At 46.7% G+C, this 18,542-nt stretch overlaps 1 protein-coding gene across 3 annotated transcripts in view; it reads left to right on the top strand.

Annotated features, from left to right (window-relative positions):
• MYH11 (myosin heavy chain 11) overlaps positions 1-18,542 on the top strand; it is a 118,773-nt gene that overhangs the window by 67,152 nt on the left and 33,079 nt on the right. For all 3 annotated transcript variants that reach the window (XM_045819291.1, XM_045819290.1, XM_045819292.1), the window contains 9 exons: positions 2,086-2,178; positions 4,866-4,929; positions 6,813-6,911; positions 10,283-10,426; positions 12,999-13,094; positions 15,224-15,342; positions 16,126-16,278; positions 17,207-17,380; positions 18,339-18,512. In XM_045819291.1, coding sequence (XP_045675247.1) covers positions 2,086-2,178; positions 4,866-4,929; positions 6,813-6,911; positions 10,283-10,426; positions 12,999-13,094; positions 15,224-15,342; positions 16,126-16,278; positions 17,207-17,380; positions 18,339-18,512 — 1,116 coding nt within the window. The remainder of the gene's footprint in view (positions 1-2,085; positions 2,179-4,865; positions 4,930-6,812; positions 6,912-10,282; positions 10,427-12,998; positions 13,095-15,223; positions 15,343-16,125; positions 16,279-17,206; positions 17,381-18,338; positions 18,513-18,542) is intronic.

Genomic DNA, 18,542 nt, shown 5'->3' with positions numbered 1-18,542 from the left:
CAACCAAACCAACAAATGCACCAAAATACTACTGTCCTGCGGGTGTCTGATGCCAGTGCAGGGCGTGGGGACACATTTGCCACCCGCAGGACTCCCGTGGGAATCCCTAGGATCTCCTCCAGCCTGTAATGGATTTTCCCAGTTCAGAATGAGTCCCCCACCCTCCCCACCAACGTGTCCACCACCTGGAATGCCCTAGGATCATCCAACCCATCTGGTTGAATGTTTCAGGATTATGTGGCCCTAAAGCTTCCCTGGCTTGACTGACAGTCAGTTAATGGCTCTGCTGTGGCATGCCTCCTTCCCTCCGCCCTGCCATCATCCCTGTACTTCTCCCTGAGCCATGTCCCCTGTGCACTGGTGTGTCCTCGTGCATGTGTGTGCGGTGCGTGTCTCTCTTTGCATGCTGATTGCTTGACCTGAGGCTCCAGAGACAGGAGTCTTGGGGTTTGCGATGCACTAGCTTTGGTGGCACGGTAAGGCCCCAGCTATGCAACACACAACCAGGTCTTCCTTGGAGCTCTGCATCTGTAAACTCATGTCTAACCCAGAGCTTGGGGGGCTGGCACATGGGTCTCAGCCTGGACAAGAGCCTCAGAGGTCCCAGTGTACTAGGATCACACTCAGTGCATCTTAGTTAGACCCTGGGCAGCAGTGCCACAGATGGGTCAGGAGAATCAGGATTCTGGTTGAGATCTGCTCCTGTGTGACCTCAGCCAAGACACTTAACTTCTCTGCGCCACAGTCTCATCCATAAAGTGAGCGCTTTGGACCAGATCCCCGTGTTTAAAGCTCTCCTAAGAAGGACATTTTGACCCCACCAGTTGGAATTCCCATTCTAGAAAGGGACCTTTTTGTGAGGTATTGGGACCCCAAGTTTGTACTGACAAAAGGATCTTTTATTAGAGTTCTTCCCACTAGCCAAGGAAAGCCCATGACTCTTGTCATAAATTCCCACAAGCCCCAGTTCCAGGAGATTCCACCTGTGGCTGGATTTTCACAGAGATAAGACTTCAGTTACATCTTCTTTGGAAGCTGTAAAGGAGGAAGACGTGTGAATAGACACAGAAGTAAATAGTAGCTCCCTGTTTTGTCCGTTAGGGACAGCGACACAATGTCCTCCTGGTACCAGAGGAATAGGAGGAAAATTGTGCTCTCCCTTTCCCCCTTAGAGCCTTCCTCGGCTTCTTTTTAGCTCAGTGCTACTGCCCTGAAAAAGGGGAGCAGGGGCATCAGCAGACAGAACCAGGAGGAAACCCTCAGAGCTCACCACTTCCCAGTGAGACCTGCAGGAGGTTGGACAGGGAGGCCTCTGGCTAGTCTGCAGCCGCCGTTTTTGGGGGCTAGGCAAGGAGCAGCTCCTCGCTTCCCAGCATGACTTACCTCGTTGGCCCTTTCCTGCCACATTTAATCACATGACTGCATTTGTGCACAGGAGCCCCCAAGAGAGGGCCAGTGGGCTGTGTACAGTCTCAGCTGCATTTAACCTGATGAATGGAGCTCAGGCAACCTGCTTTGTAGCTTTGGTCTGCCGTCCGTTAAAAGTATTCCTGGTGGGTTTTGCGCATTCCTTACTCGTCTTGCAGAGGAGCCCTTAGAAAACTAGTCCGCAAAAGGAAAAATGGCAACTTAAGAAAAAAATTGCACTAAAACCATCAAGAGTGGCTTAGCTTGAAGATGGTTGCTTCTTAAACACAAACAGCAACAGGACTGCCTACCATCAGCAGTAGCGCGGGTCTGCACAACTCCAGGAGCGCCACTCACTGGGATATAAATGACGTCCCGGTGTTGGGCGGTGCAGCTGTCCTGAGTGGCAGTGATATTGCATGAATGAGCAGGCCCCATCTAGGGAAAAGTGGCCTTCCTAGGGAAGAGAAGCCCTAGCTACCAAAGAGCTCAGCCAGTTGCTTCTCTTCTGAAACCCTGGAGTAAGTCTGGACATTAGCATTGTGGTCTCAGAGCGGGCAGGTGATAGGATAGAGAACCTGTGGGTTAAGGGCTGAGTTTTGGGACAACATCCATCTAGGGCAGAACTATCAGTGCTTGGGTCTCTTTCTCCAATAACTAGATATGAATGAATTTTAGGGTGAGCTGGAAAAGCAGCTTCTACAAGCAAACCCCATTCTGGAGGCCTTTGGCAATGCCAAGACAGTCAAGAACGACAACTCCTCCCGATTCGTAAGTAGCCAAGCCACGTGGGTTTTCTGGGAAAGGCTCAAGTCCTATGGTGTCATCTCTTGCCTGGGAAAGCAGAGTTTGTGTTTGCAAGGGGAGTTTGGGATGGAAGGGACAGAGGCATACCTCACACATTTTGCTGTGTTTTCAGTCCTGTCTCGACCTTACAAACCTACAGGGGCTCACTTCTTCCTTCCTTCCTTCCTTCCTTCATTCACCAAATATTCATTGAGAATCTATTGTGAGATACCCTGTTAGGAATTTGACATTCATGATTGATTCAATAAATATTTATGAGCACCTAATATGTGCTGGACACATATCCAATACTTATTTATTTGGCAAAACACAAATTGAGCACCTATTTGGTACCAGGCACATACATCCTTCGTGAACATTTATTAAGCACTTGCTGTATACTGTCATTCTGGTAGGTATTTTTATATATACCATTGTCTTGGTTTTTTAAATTTGCTCAGTTAATTTTTAGTAAGCACCTACTGTGTATCAGATACTGAACTAGGCTCACAGGACCATGGCGAACAGTTCAGATGCAATTACAGCCTTCATGAAGTTTGTGGTCTAGCTGGGGAGCTGACAGTCAACGAGGCAGGAGGTGCCACCTTCCCACACACACTTCCACAGGCTTCCAGGGCCTCTCCTTTCTCACTAGGGCCTAATGGGCAGTTGGTGACACCTAGACAAAAGTTATTTGTTTTGTACAAACTAAATGGTGGCTTCCATAGGAGGGTCAGAAAGATATGTTAAAGAGGGGACTCTGAGGAAAGATTGAGGATTTTGGCAATATGAGGGATGCTGGTTAGGATGTCTCATGATTGGGGGCCTCTGCTAATTTGTGGTGCCCCTCTTAACTGTCACTTGCTGGGGTGGAATCCTGTGAAAAACTCTCTGTGGAGACCTCTGCTCGGCATTCCTGTGTCCTCCCTGCTCACACAGGGGTCCTCAGCCCTGCCCCCCTCAAGACCCACTTTTTATAACAAATAACTATGCAATGTCCACTTCCCTTTCCCAAAATTAGAGTTATAGGTAACATCACTTACTATGCACATCAGGTGAAAACGAGTCAGCATAATGACTTAACTGCAATGTGAAGGGGAAATAAAGCAGAACGATTTATAATTAAAATGCAAATTTCAGCGTATCAGCGCTCAGGCCTCAAGACCTAAGAAGACACAGTGAAGTAGTCGTACACTTGCATTCAATCCAGAATCACCAGGCCCATGACCACTACAGGCACAGACGGAGACAGGGTGCGGGTGTCTGAGGACGCATGCCTAGGAGGGGGTTCCAAAATGATGACATAGTCTTGGGAAAGCTCTCGACCAAAGAACAATTTGCTCTAGAGTTACATGGATGTGACATTCTTATATTAAAGCAATATTTAAAATTTTTGCAAGTTTTTATCTGAAACAGGGTTAGGTTCTAGTAGAGGTCAGCTAATTCCAAACAGGTTTTTCACTCCCGTGAATGTTAGACAGCAGTTTTGAAAATCACAGAGGATGTGAGCAATGCTTGGTGTCTGGGGTTCTCCTGGCCAGTGTAGGGTGCTTAGCATCCTTGGCCCCTGTCCACTACAAAACAGCAGCCCCCACCATCATGTGACATCCCAATCAGCCACTCCCCCAGATTTCCAAAGTCCTCCTGGGAGATGTGCTGCCTTCACTGAGAAGCACCTCATGTGTGTGCTGCAGCCCAGTATCACATTTCTAGACATCATAAAGGAGAGTACAGAGTTAACCCATAAAAGGTCCTTTGCTCGTGGGTGCCCATGCTTTCTTGGGGGGAAGGGAGAAGGATGCACACAGGACTGGTAGGTTCCCTGTTACAGTTGCAATGGCTTTGGCTGTCCCAATCACTCTCCCGTCTTACTTCCTGATGGGGAAAGTGCAGGGCTTTTGTCGAGGCCTGAGCAAGCCTAGGGGATGTGTCCACACAGGGCAACATCTCCCACCATGTACATCATGATGGGAGGAAAGGGTGTGATCCTTTGTCAGCTACTGAAAAAGCAGGTAAAGGGTGGGGCCATGAGATGGTTTTGTGGTTCAGCTGAGGCAGAGGCAGGTGCATTGGGCATCTTCTTCTGGGAAGGAGATCTGATGAGTCCCAGGGCTCGGCGCGTGGCCCAGACCCACACACAGAGCCTCCCATGCGAGTCCTGCTTGGATAGTGTGGCTCTGGAGTCACGATTCATGCTCATTGGTTCCAAAGGGGGGGTTTAGTTTGCAACTGGATGAACTTGGGCCTGACTCATCATGGAGGATGCAGCATGTTTCTAGGCAGGTGGCAGGTGGGGAGCCCTCCAGCCACTGAAAGTGGCAAAACATGACTTCTCCTCATGGCTCTTCCTCCTAGGAGTGATATTAGATTGGGCAGCTCTCTCGGCCTCAGTTTTTCCACCTTTCAAGTGGGAATAGCTATGATGGGCATTGCAAGAGCCAAGTGGGATTGACTTGTGCAAGTGTTTTGTAAGCTCCTGTGTTGCGGTGAGTCCTTGGATCGTCCCAGCTCAGTGACAGTGGTTGCCTCCGACAAGTTGCCCTGTGAGACTCTGAGCCTCTGGGGTTGCCCCACCCCACATGCTCCCTGCCATCTCCTTGCCCACCTGCCTGCAGGAATGGGTGAGGGGCTGAGGCCCAAGAACTGACTGTAAACTGTTTTCCTGTTGGCAGGGCAAATTCATCCGCATCAACTTCGATGTCACTGGTTACATCGTGGGAGCCAACATTGAGACCTGTATCCTTTGCTGAGCCTGGACCGCCTGGGAGCCCGACCTAGCCAACCTCCTTCCCAGAGCCTGAGGAGGCCGAAAAAGGCATAAGAGTTGCCTCTCTGTCCCCAGACTCTTGGGTTCCTCCCAGAACAAATTTTCCTATGGGTCTCACTCCCTTAATAGCAGGCATTGCAATGCGGTGGTCCCTGAGCTTGAACCCCAAACAGCCTGCATTTCATTCTGTGTGGACCTCTCCTTAGCTGAGTGACCTTGGGCCAGTTACTCAACCTTTCTGTGCTTCATCAGTGAAATCAAGATAATAGTACACCTATCTCGTAGAGCTGTTGGAAGAATAAAGTGAACTAACTCACGTAAAGCTCTCTCTCAGAGCCATGCCAGATGTAGAGTAAGGGTTGTCCATTGTGTGATCTTCACTTCATCTTTTTCAAGCCATGATCCAAGGCCAAATCCAGGACCCCTTGTTCTCCTTGGAGAACTGGTTTGTGACTGGCTGCAGCCCACAGACAGGAATTTGGCAGAAACAGAGCTTTCCCAGAGGAATGGTCATGCTGCAAAGGATGCAAAGAGCATCTCGTGAGACTCTGGCAGGTGAAGTGGAGGCAAGTTAGAAATTTCTGGACTTGGGGACCACATCTAAGGCTTAGTAACTGATCAGTGCAGAAGCATTATAGGTGCCATTCAGGCTCAAGGGCATTATATTTTCATGGCTTGTGGAGCATTTGTTTGGCAATGACAGGACCCAGGGGAGTGTTTTGGTTGCATTCTGGTGCTCTGGATAAGAGGATAGACTGGAATGGCATGAGTCCGAGTCCAGGTCTCAGCTCTGCCATATTAGCTGTGGGGCTTTGGGCAAGTCACTTCATCTCTCTGAGGCTCAGTTTTGCCACCTGTAAAATGGGAATGATAACAGCACCTACTTATGGAGCTGTATGTAAATTGCAGTTAAATGAAATGATGTGCATGGCCCTTGGCATGGTGCTTGGCCCAAAGTGTGCCTCTGACACATGATGGCTGTGATATTATTGTTACTTAACCTTTTCTTAAGAGCCCACAAAAGGTTATGTATAGCCCCTTTATTCCATCTGGTACAACAGCCCAGTGACGAATGTGCCCTCCCGCACCATCCTCAAGGGTCTCCATGCCCACCTCCCCTACCTCCCATGGCAGAACAGCTCATCTTAGATTAATTAGCAGGGTGTGTTAACAGTCTCCCTTCCAAGCTGGGTCAAGGTCACTCTACCAGGGCTGGCACCCACTCTGTGAAGCCCAGCCCCTTGGCTGGGGTAATTTGGCCACCACAGCCACCTAGCTTTGCCACTTCCTAGCTGTGTGCTCTTGGGAGATAATGTCCCTCCCGAGTTTTGTCCTTCCCATAGTTTCCCTGTATGGAAAATGCAAATGTTATTCACACTTACTTCCTAGGATAGTCTGTGAAGGTTAAATGAGATAATGCATACAAAATGCTTTAAAATGGGGGCTACTAAGTCATAGAGGGGTAATTATTTTTACTCTGAAACATCTCAAGACAGCTCACTCTGCAGCAGAGTTGGTGATGGTTGTTGGGTCTTTGGCTCCTGTCTTTTCATGCTTTGTCTTTTCCCTCCATTCCCCTCACTTTTCTCTGGGCTGGGGGACTGCCAGTTGCACCTAGTGGTCTCATTAAGGGATCTGAGTCAGAACTAGAGGGTCAACCTGTGTGAGTCAGGCATGGATGGCTTGACTCGGCCACCCCTCGAAGGCTCCTCAGAACTCTCTGGAGAGTCCCTCCCCGTCCTGGAGATTTCCCCTCCAGCAGCTAGTGCGACAGGGATTGGAAAGGAAGGTTGGGTTCCTGCAAAGGAAACAGCCACAGTATCCCCAGAATTCTTAACTTCTCCCAAACCAGATCTGCTAGAAAAGTCACGGGCAATTCGCCAAGCCAGGGATGAGAGGACGTTCCACATATTTTACTATATGATTGCTGGAGCCAAGGACAAGATGAAAAGTAAGTTACCAGCAAGGGTGAGAGTTGGGAGATTTCAGCTCTCCCTTTCACCATAATCTGGGGTCAATCCATCAGCTATTAAAACAGGGTCTGACATCCTGCCAAGGGAAAGAACTGTGTCTTCGGTTGGTAGATGCAGCCTTCCTCATCTCCTTGCAGTGAGAAGTGTGCCTTTTATTCAGCCATTCTCATGTACTGAGCACCTGCTATGTGACATGGTAGACATCCAGTCCAATTAGACATTAAATAACTAATCAAGTCCAATTAGACTTGAAGATGTCAGGTTCAATTAGACACAATCTGTGCCTTCCAGGAAGGGAGAAAAACAGTTGCTATATTTGCCAGTTTATAAAACCTGCAAGTATATAAGACACAATTTTTTAAGAAATTTGGAGGGGAAGTGTAACTAAGCAATTTTTATTATACAAGGTCTGTCCAGAAAGTATCCAGCCATGTAATATGAAAAATAGAGGTTATTGAAAAACATAACAGAAACATTGTACATAGATAGGACAGTGATGCCTCAGTCCCCTTCAAAGTAGGCACCTTGGGACCTCACACAGTTCTTCCAATCGCCATCAGCTGCACTGTCATATTTTCCTGAATCTCATCAACAGCCTGAAATCTTTCCCCTTTCAAAGATGATTTTAGTTTTGGGAAAAGCCAGAAATCATGGGGTGCCAAATCTGGGCTGTAGGGGAGCTGAGTCACCTGGAGTTGCAAAAAACTCTGCACGAGATGTGATGCATGAGTGGGCACATAGTTGGGATGATGCTACTAATCACCAGTTGCCCATAGCTGTGGCCTTCTGAACCATCTGCATAGTTTCCATGGAGGAACATTCAAGCTTAATGCAAAATGTGATGCAGATTCGTTGCTCTACTCGCTCAGTCATTTTGAATGTGATGGCCACACAGTACACGTGCTCACTCAACAGCGTCTACCACCCCCACTGACTAGTACAGTGAAGTCATCATTGTTCACACATGCACATTCCAGTCCACTCTCCTTGGCTGCCAGGTTACATGGATGTCACACAAACCATTCTCATTATATTAACAATGGTGGACTTTTTCCAGACAGACCTTGTATATGTTTTGAAAGAGTCCTTGAAGTGGTTTCATAGGGCAGAGTTCAACAAACTTTCTGTAAAGGACTAAGTAATAAATCTTTTAGGCTTTTCGAAGACCACATGGTTTCTGTCACAACCTCTCGGTTCTGCCATTGAACATAATGCAAACACAGCCATAGACAATACATGAATCAACGGGCACAGCTGTGTTACAACAAAAATTTATTTATAAAAATAGGTATACTGATCTTTGTTTCAAGAAATTATTTTTTGCATATAAACAATATACTCTATGCCATATTCCATTAGGAAATGGTATGTTCTAGACATGTAGTAATCTACTAATTCTTGAAAGAATATGTAAACCACCAGGCTGAAAAAAGAAATATACCAATGATTATAGGTACAGGGCATGGTCTACATTCTAGTACTAAGTCTAAGTCTAAAACTTTAGGAGAAAAATACAAACTTAGCTTCCTACCAGTTTTGTGACCCAGGGTTAGCTATTTTGGTTAAGAATTAGGTGTGTTGCAATATGTCACCACTAGGGGAGGCAGCATTTGTTATTGCTTCTGGATGCTTGGTCTGGAGCGATTTTGGATAAAAAACAGGATGCTGAATGGATGCTATACACCTGCAACTAGGTAAATTAGTTACAGTGCAGACACTGTGGGGTGGCCTGGGAAGAAATGTTCATGTCCCTCCTCCTCCTATTTAGCATCAAAGTCACCAGCTTGGTGGTTTGGTAACCTGGGTCTCAGCTGTGTGTTCTGCCACTGGTCTTCCAGAAATTGGGCAAGGATATGGCCAACCACTAACATTCCAAGGAACCGTTTGTATTCTTGATGATAGATCTGGGAAGAGGTTAGGTTTTTAGAGGAAAGGAAATATTTAAAAATGTATTCGTAGTCTGGATAATGAGGTCTTGGCAACAATGTAAATTTCTTGTGACTTTAATCAGGCATTTCAGCTAATCCAAGGGCTCGAGTTAACTAGCATCTTGGGTCAGTTTAGCCTGGAGTTTATTAAGTAGCTTCCAAGTGACTTGCCCATAAAAGACCTTGAAAGCAAAAGTATCTCACTGACTTCCCTCCAAAAGTATAATAAAATCCAACCTAAAATCCAACCCAAAATCCAGATAATTGGATTATCTGGAATAAAATCCAGAAAGTCCAATCTTCCAACGAAAGATTGATCTGAAAGAGGACACTTGATGTATTTGAGGGTGCTATAAAAGTAAGAAAAACAGAAGCAATTATAAAACTGGGAGGAAAGGGGCAGTGGCTGAACACCAATAAAGATATGTAACCATAATCTTACAGAAAATGATGTTAAATAGATGTAATAATATACACAGGGAGTTGGCAAATGTTTTTGCTAAAGGGCCAGTTAATAAATATTTTAGTCCTTGGGGACCACCACATGGTCACTGTTGCAACTACTCAACTCTGCCTTTGTAGCATGAAAGCAGCTGTAGATAGTAGACAAAGAAATAAGAGTAGCTGTGTTTCAACAAAACTTTATTTACAGAACCAACCAGCAGACCAGATTTGCCAAACCCGATATAAACTTTGTCTATTGATTCAACTGGATATAGTCGGAGGAGAGGGAGGATGGTGTGAGAGCTCAGTCTTTACCCACCATAGTAGGAAGTCAACAGAGAATATCTAATCTTGACATATTCAGAAATATCCTATAATACACATATAAACATAATAATATATATTATAAGCTTATCATATGTAGGGGTCATGGTAACTACCAGAAGAAACAGCTAAAAGACATAAAAGCAGTTATTGTGGGGTAAGGTAGGAGTTGGAGAAGAGGTAGAACAGGGAATATATTTTTATTATAAACTTTTGCTAATAATTGATTTTAAAAATGTGTGTACATGTATGATTTTATCTTATAAAATACAGTAAATAGGTAAGTGAAGATTGATCTAACTTTTCAGATATATCTGTTCCTGAAGGCAGGGTGCCTTTGGACAACTGAGATAAATGTGTCCCTTCTTCCTGGCAAATGCAGCCCCATGTCAGGGGTCGTGGCTTAGCCAGTGGAGTGAAGGCTGAATTTCAGCTGCCAGGTACCCTGGGGGAGTGTACAACCTGCACTGCTATGTGAGGCCAGTGATGGCCGGTGAAGCCATCTATGAGATGCAGAAGGAAGGTTTTAAACCATCCAAGTCTTAGGAAAGGGAAAGAAATTATGATGGCCCACGCCCTTTACCAGGTTCCTGTCTGGTGTTCAAAGTAGTGGTGTGCCTTCCTGACCACACCCCCTCTTTCTCTCCGTCCAGATGACTTGCTATTGGAGGGCTTCAACAACTACACGTTCCTCTCCAATGGCTACGTGCCCATCCCAGCTGCCCAGGATGACGAGATGTTCCAGGAAACCTTGGAGGCCATGGGGATCATGGGCTTCAGTGAAGAAGAGCAGCTGTGTAAGTCCTCACACCTTGAGTCTGGGGGCTGGCGGGAAGACCTGGATTCAAGCTCTTGGTTCCACTGGAACCAGGTAGGGATTCTTCTCTGGTCAGGATTCATTTCTGCTCTCTGAATTCCCCAAATGCTCAAAAAAAGAGAAGGAAAATTAGTATTACTTTAGGTGATTTATTGGTGTTTTTTAAAAGTAGTTGTATACATTAGGGCTCTTTCAGTTACAGATGACCCAAATTATCTTTAGCAAAAGGGAAAATGATTCACTCAGAGCTAAAAAAAATAGTTCAGGGATACTGGACTCAGTTACAGGGAGTTCTAGGGGCTCAAAGTATATCTCTAGAACCTGGTCTCTCGACAACATTAATTTTATGTAGGCTGTAGCTTCTTAGCAGCAACATGGCTGCCATAGCTCCAGCCCTTACATTCTTGGGTTTAGGTCCAACAGAAAAGAGTAGAATGGATTTTCTATTTGAGTTCCTAAATGAAATCTGATTGACTCTTAGTGGTTACCCTAGGTTGATGTTCATAAAGCTGAGCTATTCATTGTAGCCAGGTTGTAGAAAGTTCTGGGTAGCTTAAGTCTCTGTTCCATTCTTGGACCTGGAGGTAGAGAGGTAGTTGACTTCATCAACAGCATGTGATGAAGTCAACTGACCTGACCTGTGTGGCTTAGTTGGATGGGAGTCATCCCAGAAAGCAAAATCTCACCAATTCGATTCCTGGTCAGGGAACATGCTTGGGGTGTGGGCCGGGTCCCCAGTTCAGGTGCATTTGAAAGGCAGCCGATCAATGTATCTCTCACATATCAATGTTTCTCTCCCTCTTTCTCCATCCCTGCCCCTCTGTTTAAAAATGAATAAATAAAATCTTTTAAAAAATAACATGTAGGCAGAGGATATGGGAGAGAGAATAATTGAGGTGGTGGGTTTCCTTTGGCTCTTCCTGGAAAGACAGTTCTGATAACAGACCAATATTGATGAGTATCATCAACCAGTGACCAAGAAGCACATTTACCCCTGAGAATAGGACAATTCAATGAGATACTCATGGATACTCTCCACGGTGTGCTTCAAGAAACACTTTTCCTTCTGGGTTCGCTGGGCCCCGTTGTTCAAGGTTATTCTCCTTGGGGAACTCCACGGTGAGATTGTGGAAAATTTTCCTTCCTTCCCATGCCCTTTGACGCCCCAGAACAGTGCTAGGCTGCTGAAATGCAGCGACAGGGAGGGGCGGTTCCTCCTGAGATAAACTGGGGCCCAGGAAAAGAAGGTTTTGTGGGTCATTTGACAAGTGGACAGTGTTTGTGGATTTTGGCCAGGGCTGCACATTAGAATCCAATGTTAACAGCACCCCCTTCTGAATGACATGGTTCTCCAAGAATAATTCATTTTATTTGGGACATGAGTCAGTTTTGCTTCTAATCTTTTGCTTTAAAAAAATACAACGAACGATTAAGTACCTGCTATGTTTAGCTACGTGCTAAATTCCCCCTCCCCTTTTGTAATGTACCATTATATCCAGTTTAATTTAAATAATAAAGAACTGGAACAAACTAAAATATTGATCTATGGAGGATTTATTAAATCCTTGTTTGAGCTTATTAAAGAGAATGATGGAGCCATTTAAATTGTTTTAGAAAAACACTGGCTTCTGTGGAAATGCTTGTATTTAAAGTGAAGACATCAGGTTACAAAGCAGTGCGCTAGGCATTACCTATGCATCATTTCATCACAGCACACGAGGCTGCCATTGCCCCTGGTCTGCAGATGAGAAATGAAGGGACTCACTCAAGGACACAGTGGGTTACTGGTGGAGCTAGGACTCACTCTCAGGCCTTGCGGACTGCCAAGCCCTATTTTATGACTTACTGTGCTCTGCTTTTGTCTTTGGGATGGTGGTTTTTGTCCTTTAAACTCTTTTAAAAATCTGTGTCAGAGTCAAGGTATGGGAACCAAGGTTACAGGGAGCCCAGTATATTATAAAATGCGGAGTCACATCCTTATCAATGACGCAGAATCCCACCTTCAGACATAAGTGAATGAGTGTGGCTGTGTTCCAATAAAACTTTATTTAGCCCTGGCTGGGTAGTGCTTAGTTGTTAGAGTGTCGTCCCAATACGCCAAGGTTGCAGGTTCAATCCCCAGTCAAGGCACACACAAGAATCAGCCAGTGATTGTACCAACAAGTGGAACAACAAATCAGTATTTCTCTTTCTCTCCCTCTACCTCTCTCTTTCTCACTAAAATCAGTAACTTTAAAAAATTTTTTTTTAACTTTATTTAAAATGGCAGGCAGTAGGCTGGGTTTGGTCCACGGACTGCAGTTTGCCCTTGCCATGCAGTGTGGTATTCCATTTTAGCACAAGGTTTTTAGCAGTCATCTGAAAATGTTCTCCCCTGCCAGGGTTTCTCCCCCATTAGCAGGGAGCTGGGGTGTTGGGCTTTCTCCTAAAAGCTCAGCATTGACTCTGTTTGGGAGAAGATGTGGGCCCTCCGATGACTTTCAGACTCCAAACCACCAGTGCACCTTGGTGTTGACAGCCATGTCTTCTCCGCTCTTCTCCCCTCGCTGCAGCCATATTGAAGGTGGTGTCGTCCGTCCTGCAGCTCGGCAATATCGTCTTCAAGAAGGAAAGAAACACGGACCAGGCGTCCATGCCGGATAACACAGGTGCCACCGCCTCTGCCCAGCGACTTGGGTGATGGGGGAAGGGGTCACATTTGGACTTTGGTTGTTTTCCTGGGTGAGATGATTCGTGGTATTAACAAGAGCTAAACTGAGTTATTTTCACTGACTTCTCTCTCTCTCTCTCTCTCTCTCTCTCTCTCTCAACTTTTCACTGCTAAAGATCTATGGTGGGAAGTTCTGGAATCAGTGCGGGAGAAAAGAACTAATAGCTTTAGCTCAGGAAGGGTCTTTAGGGAGCACCCATTCTAAAAGCTCCCACTCATATGTCTTGTTTAACAAACAGTTTTCCCTGTGGACTACATGCCAGGCCCCGAGATACAGAGGCAAACAAGACAGGAACAGCCCCACTTCTTACAGCACGTGCAGTCTTGCAGAGGAGACAGTGCTCCAGCTTCCCTGTAAACCGAAATGCCGGATAAAACATAAGATGCCCAGTTACACTTGAAAGACAGATAAACAACAAACACTTTTTATTTTAGTATTGGAATTAGATTATAGAATTATAATATATTATAGAACATAGAATTATATTCCCAAATGTCGCCTAGGACATACTTACAATCAGAAGTGTTAGTTGTTTGCCTGACATTCAAGTTTAACTCAGCATCTTATGTTTTTTTTTTTTTAATCTGAATCCGACAGCCCTACCTGCAGATGAGCAGTGTTTCACGTTCTGAAAAAGTCGCCTGGCTACCACCGGCAGCTGAGCCGGGAGGATGACTAGGTCCCCAGCTCGCCCGCCTCTGCGGCCTCCACACAGGCTGTGGGTTGTGTTGCTGTTGCAGCCCCTGGGCCTCCCCCCTCCCTTAGACCTGCCAGCTGTTCCCCGCGTGCTCCACTCCGGGCCTGGCGAGTTACCCTCTGAGAGAGACCTTCAGGGAAAGAGAAGCCCCCAATGCACCCTCACACAGAGATGGGGGAGATCCTAAAACCACTCCGTTTTATCGCCCACCTTGCACGCGCAAACTATCGTGCAGCACTAGTCTTCATGTTGATGGGGATTATGTTTTAGAGAAAGCTTTTAGATGCAGAAATGCACATATTGGTGTCACAAGAACGCGGGAGTCCAGTGTCCAGAACAGATGTTCGTTAATATTTTCTGATACCTCTTTGTCTTCAAAGCGAAGCGGGACGGTGCGGCTAATGCTGCCGGCCCCTCCCTGTTCTCCCCGCTGGGTGCCCTCTCCTCCCTGCACCTCCAGGCATCCAGTGGCTCTTCACTGCGAACCTTCAGCCTTACATTTGTACTGTCACTTGTATGGGAACAATGCATAGTGTTGCTCTGTGTGTTTTTAATTGAGATAAATGATGTCCCACTGAAGACATCATTCTTCAACTTGATTTTTTTACTGTTCTTTACTCACCATTGTCTAAATCAGGGTTTCTCAACAGTAGCAACACCTACAGGACAACTAAAAAATGTCTCCAGACTGGGCCAAATGTCCGTCCCATGGGGGCAAAGCCATCCCCCTGAGAACCATTGGTCGAGAGAGAAGGAGAAAAAGGGAAGTCACTCCTTCAGCTGCTATTTGGTATTCCATCTTATGGAAATACCTTGATATGTTTGCTCCCATATTAATGGACATCGAAGCTGTTTCCAATATTGTATCACTATAAACAATGCTGCAACCATATCTTGGAATAGTGGAACGAATATTTATTGAATAGTTAACTATGTGTCAGGCACTTTCAATACCTTACCTCACTGAACCCTGTTACACCCCACAGGATACTGAGTAGGTGACTCTGTTTATAAGTCAAGAAAAACAAGACTCCAGGAAGTTGAATGGCTTTTCCAAAATCACATGGCTGGGAAGAGGGCAAGGGCTTGAACCTAGAACCATCTGACCTTACACCCCAGCAGGAGCACACCTCCACCCCACCCCTGTCATTGCCTCTTAGCAAAACACTGGGGTGAGGTTGCTAATGACAGCAGTTTTTAGGACTTCTTATGCTATGTTCACTACAATCATGCTCCATCTCTCAAAAAAAAATACAAAAAACCACAACCCAACAATGTATGTACAAACCACAAACATCCCACATGGTGTGCCTTTTTTTCCAAGGCTTCTCTTTGTGAGGTACTTACTGTGCTTCTTTTCTCCACCCAGCTGCTCAGAAAGTGTGTCACCTCATGGGGATTAACGTGACAGATTTCACCAGATGCATCCTTACCCCGCGCATCAAAGTTGGGCGGGATGTGGTACAGAAAGCACAGACAAAAGAACAGGTAATGATGCACTTGCCATTTATTTATTCCTGCAGAATCGTCCATCCATCATTCATCCATCCACTATCCACTCATCCATCCATTTGTGTATCTGTTCATCCATGCATCCATCCCTGCACCCATCCATCCACCTTAGCCCATTCGTCCATCATCTCTCCATTCCTCTATTCATCTATCCACTTGTGCACTTAGCCATCAGTTCACTTGTCTTTTCATACAGGTAATCACACATCTGTCCACCCATCCATTTATACATCATCAATCCATTTATCCATCGTTTTCCCCATCTGTTTGTATCTTTATTCCTCACCTGTCCAACACTAGAATATTCGAAGTCCATGTCAGGTTTTAAGAATACAATACTGACCAAGAGCAGCAGAGTCCTTCACTCATGACCTCATCCTGATCTCTTAGTTGTAGGGACAAAGTCTGACCTAAAAGATTTGTCTTTGGAAATGACCGTGTACCCTTTCCAGAGGCAGGACTGACCACCTCCCGCTGGCCCCTGGGATGGAACAGGCTCCTCTCTGGTTAAGGTCTCTCTGCCGGGGAGTGCTGACTTACCCACACAGTCATTCCGTAGATCTGACCACGCTGTTCCTTACTGCTCCTTTCTGCTGGTTGCAGAGATGGTGGTGTTTCCTTGTTTGGCTATTTGTTGGTTGGTTTGTTTTTTAAGGACTTACTGTAAGTAGGAGAAGAATAAAAAACCTGAGTCATCAGCTGGGTTCTTGGGAAAACGCAGCCTGTGGGGAATGACTGTGCTCCCTTGCTCCCCCACAGGCAGACTTTGCCATAGAGGCTCTGGCCAAGGCCACTTTCGAGCGCCTTTTCCGCTGGATCCTCAGCCGTGTGAACAAAGCCCTGGACAAGACGCACCGGCAAGGAGCTTCATTCCTGGGAATCCTGGACATTGCTGGATTTGAGATCTTTGAGGTACAGTTTGGTGGGATGACAACAGGCATGGACTTGGCTCTCTGGGATGAAGAAGCTTCCCCTTGGAGAATTCATTATCTTGAAGAGAGGCAGGCAGATGGCTGCTGCAGGGTGGGAGGCTGTCTAGTTTAAATTAGATCATCGAGGGTGGACGAGACAAACTCAACAGGGAATGTACTGGTTTGTGAAACGGAGAAGGCCGGAGGTCCAGCTGCATCCAACAAGCAGGACTTGATCTCCTGCCGTCTCCCCCACTGTCCTCCACTCCGGCTCCATTCTCAAGCAGGCTCCCCTTGTGGTGGCCAGATGGCTGCCACAGCTCTCAACAGCCACTCAGCTACCGCGGCAGTTCTAGCCAGTCCCAACCGCTTCCAACAGTTCCAGTCAAGACCTTGGTATTGAGTCTCATCAACTCCTACTGGAGGAGGGCTGTGTGGTCACCTCAGAGCCAGGCACTATTTTGAGGGTCTTGCCTTCCTTCACGTGGCTACGGGATCTCACTCCCATGGGTTGGGGGGAAGTTCTCAATGAAACGGAAAGTCTTGAGACGGACAGATCATCCAAAATCTATCTGTATGGAATTACTCCTTCTCCAAGTCTCGGTTTCTACATCTGCAAAATGGGGAGTGATAGAGTATCCTACCTTATTATTCTTTGCACAAATCATTGTGCAGATGCAGGAGATAAGCATCCTTAAAACAATGTATAGGCAGACCCTGTATGTGGCATAGGAATTAGTAAATTCTGCCAGCCCCCGTGAACTCTAGGCAGCCTTTGCTGGGGCCTAAGCCCTCTCTGGGTGCTGAAACGGCAGAACAGGCTCTTGTGGAAAGGGTGTCAAGCCCTGGGGCTCTCTGTAGGGGGGACCCCGAGCCCTCTGACTTCATCCATGATGCTCACGGGGCCTCCCTCGCTGTCCTGTGCTCAGGTGAACTCCTTCGAGCAGCTGTGCATCAACTACACCAACGAGAAGCTGCAGCAGCTCTTCAACCACACGATGTTCATCCTGGAGCAGGAGGAGTACCAGCGCGAGGGCATCGAGTGGAACTTCATCGACTTCGGGCTGGACCTGCAGCCCTGCATTGAGCTCATCGAGCGGCCGGTGAGGGCCCACATCACACTCGCATGCGTGTGGCCTCTTGCAGTCGGCATGTGGACCCTGCTCTCTCTCCGTCTGTGCACGCTTCCCCCAGCACTGAGTCCCTGTGAACTCAGTCATACTCTCTCTTAACCCACATTACAAATCAAAGGTATTTTCTTTTTAAAAGTTCTTCTTCCCTCCCTCCCTTGCTTCCCTTCCCTTCTTTCCCATTCATTTATTTCCAAAGTTGGTAGACTTTGTTTTGTTCACTGACGTATCCCAAACTGCTAGAACTGTACACGTAGTAGTTGCCCAATAAACGGTTGTTGAATGACTATTTGTTGAGCAGCTACTATGTGCCAGCCCTTCTTGGGGGTCTAGGGATGTAACTGTGAATGAGACAAACTTGGTCCCTGCCCTCCTGGAGCAGAACGCAACACCAGACAAATAAAGCAACTGAGCTCCTGATAAAGCCAGCATGGAGAATGATTCAGGGAGGCCTGTTTTGCACAGAGAAGTTAAGAAACACTTCCCATCTCTGAGTTCCAAAAGTGAAGACCATCCCAGCAGAGGGAATGGCATGTGCAAATTAGGCTGTGCTCGTGACACCTTAGTTTAGACTGTCTCCCACAGGGAAGCACTTTACCAAAAGGAACCCTGAGGTGCATTTATGTATAAAGCTGTAAGTGTGAAATCTTTGTGATGTTGTGATGCTGCCCACCAGGGGGCAACAGCAAACACATTCTGTTGTTGGTGCCTACTCTTGTACCAGTGCTGGTCCATTGGACACACAACTTGGGGATGTGTTTTGCCGGGAGGGGACTAAAATGACGAGGGCATAAATCCATCTTTATGTGCAGGCAGATATGGTAACAGAGCTCGGGGGCTGCCTGCACGTGGGTTTGGGTGGCCAGCTTTTCCTGGCGATACTGATGCCTAGGCGCCCGGGCTGTGCTCCCGCCCCTCTTGTCCTCCCCAGAACAACCCTCCGGGTGTGCTGGCCCTGCTGGATGAGGAGTGCTGGTTCCCCAAGGCCACAGACACATCCTTCGTGGAGAAGCTGTGCACGGAGCAGGGCAACCACCCCAAGTTTCAGAAGCCCAAGCAGCTCAAGGACAAAACCGAGTTCTCCATCATCCACTATGCCGGGAAGGTACCAGCGGAATGTCCCAGGGCCCTCTCT

Source organism: Phyllostomus hastatus, unplaced genomic scaffold (assembly GCF_019186645.2).
Source record: "Phyllostomus hastatus isolate PE091 unplaced genomic scaffold, TTU_PhHast_1.1 phas_scaffold_385, whole genome shotgun sequence".
NCBI classification, from domain to species: domain Eukaryota; kingdom Metazoa; phylum Chordata; class Mammalia; order Chiroptera; family Phyllostomidae; genus Phyllostomus; species Phyllostomus hastatus.
Note: the sequence above shows the minus strand (reverse complement) of the source record. Positions and strands in the feature narration are given on the sequence as shown.